This window comes from Paramisgurnus dabryanus, chromosome 13, assembly GCF_030506205.2.
Source record: "Paramisgurnus dabryanus chromosome 13, PD_genome_1.1, whole genome shotgun sequence".
In the NCBI taxonomy this organism is placed as follows: Eukaryota; Metazoa; Chordata; class Actinopteri; order Cypriniformes; family Cobitidae; genus Paramisgurnus; species Paramisgurnus dabryanus.
Window position 1 is genome coordinate 21,374,482 of NC_133349.1, and position 9,821 is coordinate 21,384,302.

A 9,821-nucleotide genomic window follows, 5' to 3' on the forward strand; every position below is an offset into this window, starting at 1 on the left:
CACATCTGGATCATATCGAGTGTTTTGAATGTTGGGTAAACCTTTCACCCAATTCCAATGATGCCAAATGAGTGCAAACATTCACCCCCTCATTAAATGAAGGGCCACTTGAGGTTGGACACACTCAACACACGCACATTGCCAAGTCAAATACTGTATCAGTGTCAATTGGACAGCCAGATATGTGGTCATCACAAAATAACTATCTGGTCTAGGAAGAGCACAGGTCCTCTGGAAGCTACAGGAACCTGTATTTGGTGCAAGTAAACACACATCACATTGACAAATAAACGTGATGGTGATCAATCAGAGTCCCCAGCTAAACCAACAAAAGATCAACAAATTGAACCTAGATCCTCTTATTTACATGCAAATCTCACCCTTTTGATGAATGTCACACTCAGAGAGAAACACACACATGTCGATCTCACTTTCTCACTTAAGAATGAATGCAAATATCTATATTCCTGTCATTTGTATATTGTCTAACACATTGTTTAGGTCTAGAAGACAAAAAATGTATTATCCCACTCAGTAAGGTCCACATTCATGTCATACAAAATAATCAACCTTTGTGTTTAGTAAGGACAAATGTTTATTTGCGGTCTTGGAGAAAAGACTACATTCCCCTGCATTACTTTGGCTATAAAGGTGCAGTGCTGGTACACTGATGAATTAGGGCATTTGTACATCAAAAGGAGTCACAACACAAGATGTTTATAGTCATCCACATGTGGAAGTGCATAAAGTAAGGACATTACCCACAACCCATCTGCAAAAGTATATTGTCTCGAATGAAAAAACAGATGGCAGATTAGTGAGTAAAAAGGCAGTCATTCGCCCAAACACCTGCATGCACAAAAAGATCAAAATCAAGCAAATGTATGAAGGGTCTCTGGTTACAGAAATAAAGAGAAAGTCCATTTGTGTGAAATCAGAGTTTATGATCGCCAAGGGCAAGAGTTTTTTTTCAAGTGTTCCTCAGATATACAAATCGACCTGGCTGTCATGGCAAGATTTCTTCTACAGCTGATCACAAACAGGAAGTGACAAAATCTCTACAAGAGACGTGTGTATTGAAAGTAAACAATATCAAGGACAAAAACGACAACAGATAATTCAATTGTAGTATTAACAGCAACAGCAATAATTCATTATAATAATAATAATATTTCAGAATATGTAAAGTACTTAATGTTTGTTAAAGAAACAATCAGACATGACTGGAGAAATAATGACCCACAAAACAAAGGAAGATTTTGAAAAATCTGGTCATAAAAAACCTAAATTGTTCCAATACCACTGAGTCTGCTCATTGGCTTAAATGTGTTTGCATATACAGGTGCAAACCAGCAAAAGCAGCGATATACTATTCTGCATAACAACCCTTTAAACTGGAAATTCCTATATTGTACAAATCAGTCTATATGATTAGATGAGAGCTCATTGAATACATAGAGGTCCACATGGTGTTTTTGCACAGCAAGAACAGCCTCCACAAGATCACTTAAGATGTTACACTGGTCAATATGCATTCAGATGGCTCATGGATGTTTGATATTTGTTTATAACTGTAAATCTTGAACAAAAGATGAGTACAAGTCCTATTGAGTTCACCTTCAAAAGAAATAAACGTAAGAGAATTGCAATAAAATATGTGGCAAGTCTTGACAAGGAAATGTCAGCAGTAGGAAAATATTTTCTCCAAGAGTTCAGATGCACCTGTCAGTATTGTCCATGATTGTTCTCCATCGCTTCTGCCAAGTCATTATGCACAGGATAATCACAATGTAAGTGCTTGAATAAATCTATATTAACAACATTTCTGTACAAATGTATATTTTCTTATTATTTTACAATTTAATCTTTCTTATTCAACTGTAAATGTTCTGTCAACGTCTTTCAAATATCACATAAAATTGTTTTTATATTACAGTGAAACCTTTACCAGTTCCCTCTATTACTTTGTCTCTGCTTAAAAGCTCTCCCAAAGATATAGAAAATATACAAAAATGATTTTCAAAATGTTCCTTTCCCCATCATATAAAAATATACAATTCTTTCCATAATTAAAATCTTGCCATTGTACCTTACTGACAAAAACAATCAGAGAGGTGACATGCTCTCTCCTTCCAGTTTAAAACCTTAAAAAAGATCTTCATGTGCCATCTTCAGACATCATTCCACATTTGATGTACTGTTTCTGCAGTCTTTGGCAGGACTGGTATAGGAACATTAGTAGCATTCTTTATCTATTATCTCACATCCCACAGATCGTTTTCTCCTCCCTTCCTTTTTCTCCGCCCTTCCTTCTTACTGATCCAAGTGGTGGCTCTCGTATTTGTTTAGGATGTTTCGGCACCGGCCGAGCTCTTTGCGCATGTCGGCTACTTCCTGTCTAAGTGCAGCGTTCTCACGCTCGAGGAAGGCAGCGCGCACCGAAATCTGGTTTTCCTTTAGTCGACGAGCATCGCGGGAACGCTTGGCGGCCTCGTTGTTCTTGCAACGTCGACTCCAGTATTTCTCATCCTTAAGGAAACAGAAAGCAAAATACAGATATTAGAAATAGGATATTAGAAATGTTTTATTCTCCTAAAGCTACAGGTAGATAAGGCAGTGGTAAAGCTTAAAGAGACCAGACACAGCAGCAGAAATAAAAGAAAAAGCAATTAGAAAATTACAAGTTAGAAAATGATGTTAATGTGGGAACTTTAAAAAGGCCACAACTATACGGGTGTGGAAGTTTGGTTATATTTTACATGCACGTCTGGGATTTGTGTATTTGTGTGCACGTGTATTCTGTAGATGCTGTCGTTTTCACAGCTGTGAGTGACATTTCAGTGAGAAGGCCTGAAGTTTGTTTAGGACTACACACAAAGTGCTGCTGTGGTTTTGTTGCGGTTTCCCAAGTGCCAGACACAGGGATGTGGTTCACACCACTCTGTCACTAGTAGTGAGAAACGATAAGATCTCACAAGAAGACCATGATCAAATTGTGTGTTAAAAACACAACAGATAAATGCCTGCCAGCTTCTATAACCCCATTAAAACTTGCAACATACTTTATAAAAGCTACTTTTTAGAAAAAATATAACATCATGAAGGAATGTTTCTTCCTGTTCAAGTATTCAAATTATTTGCTCCCTGAGGAGATGTCACATCTTCACACTGTGATTCAATTCGACTGCTGTGCCCTTTATAACAATTCAATCAAATATCCATCAATTTTAGTTTCCAAGACATTTGCCTCAATATTTAGGATATGATTACACAAGCTACCACCCATTCCCCAATGAAATCAAATGTAAGAATGTCTTACATGCTTTATAAAATACTTTTAGTTGCATCATAGTAATAATAACACTATGCCTGTAATAACCCCCAGGTCATACAGTATCTTTTTTATGCAAATATCCAAAAAAAACCCCCACTAATAATTATCATTAAAAAAAAAACTACATGGTAGTAAATAAGCATTATGGTTAAAATACTGCACAATAACTGCAGAAATATTATCCAAACACTTGACGTAATGAATAAAGGGATATGGAAAACACAATCCGCCCATTATTTCACCAGAAACTCCATTATGTGTCGGAAAAATGAGGTAATGAAATAAAACAACTTTTGTTCCTCACCTTCAGGTCTTCAGGGACAAGCATCTTGCGTGCTTTTTTAATCATGGGCTGAGGTTTGAGCTCTTCCTCACTGAAACAAGGCATGCGAGGGTCAAACGCCTTCTGCCCGGGCACACTCGACAGCGCGACATCCGCAGGGTCGGTGTCAAAGGGCAAATCGTTGACATTAGTGACGGGAGAAGTACAGAGAGGTGGACAGCTGCTGGAGGAAGGTGAAGGTGTTGGCTCCAAACTACCTGGTGGAGTACCTTAATACATAAACAAAAAAAAAGAGACATCTTGGTTAAATTTAGGTAATCTATGTTCGCTTTCAAAATGATGTCATTTCTTAAAATAGTACCCAAAATGGCCACAGGAGGACGGTATGAGTTGGCAGACCACAAATCAATTCTTGTTTTCCATAGACCAATATTTTCCCCCTGGCTCTGTACTTCAAATGCTTACTTTAAACCTTTATTATTACAAGGAAATTATTGGATTTATATTATTTCACCCTCTTTCTAGTGTTAATGCAAAAAAGAGAAAATGTAATGGCTATTAAAGCTATGTTTAATACATTAGCACAATGCTTTTACACAATGCAGCCTACATTGTAACAAAGTAAACATTTAATTAATCAAACCCATGACCTTGGCGTTATTAGCGGCATGCTCAGTTGAGCCGCAAGTTTAAAGAATCATTCAAAGCAAAGAGTATAGATGTTATATCCCACAACCTTATACATATCAGAGCCTGCATGGAAATAAATAGGCTGGAGTCAAATACACCCACATACACAACCATAACCCTATACACATTAGCCCTTATAATACATCGCTCTCCAGTCCTCCTACACACACACACACACACACACACACACACACACACACACACACACACACACACACACACACACACACACACACAATTATCCAGCAGACCCACATCAGCTCACAATGATTCTTCATATTGACTGGCAGAGATCCAGACACACAAAAGAGACATCATGTTAAGTCAACTACCTCAATGAGCACAACCACACACACAGCACACACTATTAAAATTAATCCTTTTTTGACAGCATAACACAACCAGTGCTATTGTTTTATATTGGTACAGGGAAATAGACTTACACCATTTACAAAGTGCCAATAAGAGCAACAAGACCCGTGTAATAATATTAATAATAAAATGCTTTTAATTTGAAATTTGCGACCACTCTGTAATGTACTCCGTAATCTCATAATTTAAATACTTTACCAATAGCTTTTTAATCTCGTTCTCTCCTTCTTCAAAAATGTAAACAAACTAATCGGAAATACAGTACAAACTCACACTGAGTCATTCCACCTTAATCTTTCAATCTCTCCCTCTCTTGTATTTACTCACACACACACACATGCATGCACATGCACGCACACACACACATGCACGCACCTCCTCTCCTCTCCTCTCCTCTGCCCCTCCCCTGTCCCTGCTCTCAGTCTGCCTGCCGCGGCCTCCGCACGTGATTGAGTGTATGCACATGGACCAAGCGTGTGAGAAGAGGAAGAGATTTAAAAACACGCGAGCACGATCGCACACTCACTTTCTCTCCCTTTCAATCTCACCTGCGACTCCCACAGTTTATTCTCCGACTGTTTACTTACCAACCTTTCAGTCTGGGTCTATACTCGGCTATATATCAAAATCTTCCCCTCTTTTGACACCCTGTTCTCTCTGTTTATCCACGTCTGTTCTTTATCCCTTGCAAAGATCACTATTTCTTTATGTACATTCCAAACCCGTCCCATTCAAAGGTACACAAAGGCAGATAAACACAAACGCAATCCCCCAACCCACCTTTTCTACAAGCCACATAAAAACACAATCCGAGAGTTCTGGATATGAAATGTACACAATGTACAATCTGTAAAGCACAACTCACATCTGTTAAGGAAAAGAGCACAAACAAGCAGCCGCACACCCTGTAACACTCACTCCCAAAAACCGCCCAAACCTCTCTTTTAATACACAAAGTACTGCAAATACACAAACTGTATCCAGTCACACCAACACTCACACCCAAACCATTAACGCTATGAAACGACACAGTAATACACACACAGACACACACACACCCAAGGACAGAAAGTCTTGCACACAATCAGAAACCCCTGGGGATTTTTTGGGGAAGGCGTACAATTCATTTTGTGACACTAAACCACATTGTACTTTTTCTTCATCTCAACATCCTACAAAACTACAAATGCAAACTCACTGTGCAAGCAGTCTGCAGCTCCCAGCATGCTTTGTGACGTGTGCATGTCCAGCCCAAGCAGAGAGGGTGATGAAGAAGCAGTGGTTGATGATGGTGACGAGGAAGAGGAGCAGTGTGGAGGGGAGGTGGGGAGACACTGGGAGCCCTGGTTAGGTATGGCCGACTGGGAGCTTTGAGACGGTATCTGCGCAGAGGTGGAGTTGGAGGTACTGTGCATGCTGCTCATGCCATTCTCCGTCAGAAACTCTTCGAGATCCATGTACTGCAACTGGAACAGACCGCCGTCACATGGCAATGTTCGTTCCCATAGCAACGGGCCCAGGAAGGAACCGTTGTTGTTGTTAGAGAAACCCGTGCCTGCGCCGTTGCTGTCAGAAGCTTGTCCATTGCTGCAGCCATTGCGCAGAGGACAGCGGCTAAGAGTGTCTTCATCGATATCCAACCTGACCTTACCTATATGAAACACAGAGAAAAGATACTTAGCTTAACACCTTAACATGCAAGAATATTACAAAATTAGGTCATTTATCTTAGGAGGCTAACTCTTCTCCTGATCTTTAAGACACATGGAATGCCCCTATATTTACCCGACTCTCTCGTTCAGGATACAATAGAAATTTCGTGAAGTACTATTTCTTTTTCTATTCTTCAGATTAACCGCAGTAAGGGACAAAATAACACTTTCGTACAACTTTCACATCCCTTTGGGAGAACTACCTCTGCAAGTCAACACACGTGAAATCTCTGTCAACCAAGATCTCATTTTATCACACAACTTGAATAACACTTAATCAAAAACTAGATACAGATCAATATGGTTTCACACTGCTTAAAACACATTAAAGCTTTCAAAATGCTATACTGTATTGACTCTGTATTGAGTGGTAAAGCAACAAAGCGGGATTATTGCCGTACTAATACGGGTCTGCATATTGGTTTAAGACTATGTTGGATCTGTAGGAACAATCCAAAAAAAAACAACAGGAATTGCGTAAATTGCAGCTTTTAAACCTAATAGGTTTCCATTTAAAAACATTTAGGTGGGGTACGAGACATTGGAGGGTGGGGTGTAAAATCTTAACTACACTGCTAGTTAAGCTAAATCAGGCATTTTACAGTGCACTGGTGTGGAAGCCAGAACCAGTAAAAACGGAATGAAGTTGGTCGTTTCCGAGAAGATGCAACTGCAATGTATGCTTTGTCTTTGTTTGCTCCTAATATACATTTATACAAATCGACTGCCACCTACGAAACTAACAAATTTAAAAATGATTAAATACAAGTGTAAAGGCTATTGCCGTACAATTTTCAAACTATAAATATGTTTAAAAGTAACTTAAGTACACTCTCACAATGATAATAATAGCATCTACATGCCTTTACACAGAGATTGCTGGACTAATTAGTTATGACAACTGAGTCAGTTTGACCAATCGAGGTATTTAGTGCATAATGATGGTGTGTATTAAAATATAATACACACCAGAGCTCCTCTAAATATCACAATTATGTATTCCCAGGCAGTGTACAACCGTCCCTCTCGACCAGGGGTCCAGGGCCCACTAGGGGGCCTCAAGACAACTTCAAATAATTTACAATAAAACAAAACAAGCATTAAAATAAGCTAAATGACCTAAAATCTTTTTTTTGTTTGTTTATGTCAAGCTGTTGAATATTTTACTGGGTAGAAATTGTGAGTGAGGTGGGCTTTAAATATTGTTGTGGGCCTTGAAGTGAAAAAAGTTGAGATCCACTGCTGTACAGATCTGTAAACAAAATGGCTTAGACCTAAAGTACCTGGGTGGTGAGCGAAGTCGTGCATGTTTGTTTATCTCTTCATCTAAGTCACATGTGTTGTCCTGTCTGATAATTCTGTGGAGGAATTACACATGACCCTGCCACGTCCACCACACATTTCAAAACAGCAAACTAACTTGCCTGGTAACTATTAAAACGGCATTTTAACTGAAGGGGCACAAACATAAAACAAAAATAAAAACAATATAGATCAAACAAACAAAAACATCGAAACACGGGGTTGTGACTATTATAATGGTAGCAGGTGTGTCCTCACCCTTCATTTCACAACAGTCTTTGACGCGCTGGTCACACTTCACAGGAGGCTGCAGGAGCGACTTTATGTTTGTTGTGGGATTGTGCCCACCTCCAAGCGACCCTCCTGCCTGGCTACTGTTGCCAAATTGCGGACTCGCTCCAGCAGTGGGTAGGTCCGGGGGAAGGAGCTGTGAAAGCTGCCTTGACATCATTCAACGTCCGCCGGACTAAACTCCTGATAGAGGCTTGGTGGGTTCAACACTGCTGAATGATTGTCAGATAAATCACATGACAATTAATAGTGCATTACGATAATTAATAGTTGCATTAATTATATAAAAGGTCACATATTTTAAGCCTAAATAATTATAAAATAAATAATTATTTTCAGACACATATACACATAAAAGTAAACATTACCTTTATATACAAATATATTTTAAAACAAATGTGCCATTCTGGATGCATCTGACTGTAGACTCGCTGTGACGATAAAAATATACATTCCCAATATTTCCAGAAAGTCCTGAGAGATTCGTTGGAACTTATTATACAAATGAAGTGTCGTTACATCCAAGTACACCGTGAAACAAAAGCCCCAGCCGAGGACAACTATCCAAAAATATCCAATGGTGCAAACAAGAACTTGAACAGTGTGTGCAAAGAAAATAACGGAGCAAAGAAACTCGCGTCGCCTCACGAATAACAAATGGAAACACGAAGAAAGTGTTGCTGAGTCAATTTCTGCTGCGTAGTGCGATTGGTTGGATGTTGTCGTCGTTTTTTCTTTTTTCCATTCAGTCGCTCAATCGCTTTTCCCCCTGTGGTCACCCCTTCTGTTCACCTCTCTTCGTGTGTTTTTGTGTGTGCGTTGCCGCGCGCTTCGAGCTCGAGTCGTCCGAGCTTTTCGCTCAGCTGGAACGAACACGGGGCACTCACGTGACGTCACACCTCCACGAGCAGAAGCGCGAGTAAGCACAGAGGCGCGTCACTGTTTAATATTAATAAGGCACACCTCCTCGTGACAGGCACGCTCCTCTTGTGTGGATAATTAAAAACAAATTATTGGATAACTTCACTACAGTTTTTGCCAATGACGCCTATTGTCCCGCAACAAACAACAGCATGAACGTGTTGCCACTTACCAAGGTGGAAAGTTGACTGCTTTAAAACTGAATCTGAAATATGCATAACATAAACACGAATTTCCTTTTAATCTCGATTTAGGTTTTACGGCAAGTACTCCAGATTCTGCTCTGCATATATAGCAAAGAGCTGCGTATTTGCAGATTCGTCTAGGGGAAAATAATAAAGCGAATGAGCACACTTTTTCACTTCACTAGTAATCCGCGGGAAACGTGAGCATGTGTCCAAAGGACTCGGCTACTACACGTTGACTCTCAGAAACAGACGCGCTTTCCAGTGCACATGGTGCTCGCACGCGGAGCCGCGGCGTATACTTTGCAGCGATTGGCTGAGCGTTTTGTAGTCTCCTCCCATCTAGCCCAGTAACTGGCTACTGTTAAGAACAGCGCTCCGCCCACATATCCCACCCATGCTACGGCCGCGTGAGAATACAGAACTGCGTGATTCCAGGGAAGAGTGGCGCACACACAAACAGAACAGATTCAGGAATAAAGGAAATAGATTTGCTAGGACTGAACCTTATGAAGCCAAGCTCACGAGAGTATTAAAATTATTAATGGAGATCTTACGATTTAATCTCATATTAACATATTATGTATGCGCCTTCATGAATATTAAACAGTATATTTTTTTTCAAATTTAATAAAAACATTCGATGTTAATAAAAACAACAGATTATGAAGAAATCTGACTTCAGAAACATTACAGTACGCCACTATTCCATCTATGTCTTTCTTGCACAC

General features: G+C 39.7%; 1 protein-coding gene across 2 annotated transcripts; it reads right to left on the reverse strand.

Annotated features, from left to right (window-relative positions):
* Window positions 1–923: 923 nt before the first annotated feature.
* Window positions 924–9,472, reverse strand: dbpb (D site albumin promoter binding protein b). 2 transcript variants are annotated; one of them, XM_065261219.2, is made up of 5 exons: window positions 8,353–9,472; window positions 7,952–8,196; window positions 5,878–6,330; window positions 3,639–3,886; window positions 924–2,529 (listed from the first exon to the last, which is right to left on the reverse strand). In XM_065261219.2, the coding sequence occupies exons 2-5, from the start codon at window positions 8,142–8,144 to the stop codon at window positions 2,314–2,316; spliced, it is 1,110 nt and encodes a 369-aa protein (XP_065117291.1). In that variant the 5' UTR covers window positions 8,145–8,196; window positions 8,353–9,472; the 3' UTR covers window positions 924–2,313. The 2 variants fall into 2 exon arrangements, with proteins under 2 accessions (XP_065117291.1, XP_065117290.1); XM_065261218.2 differs by having other exon boundaries at window positions 7,952–8,193; window positions 8,353–9,470.
* Between the last annotated feature and the right edge of the window lie 349 nt (window positions 9,473–9,821).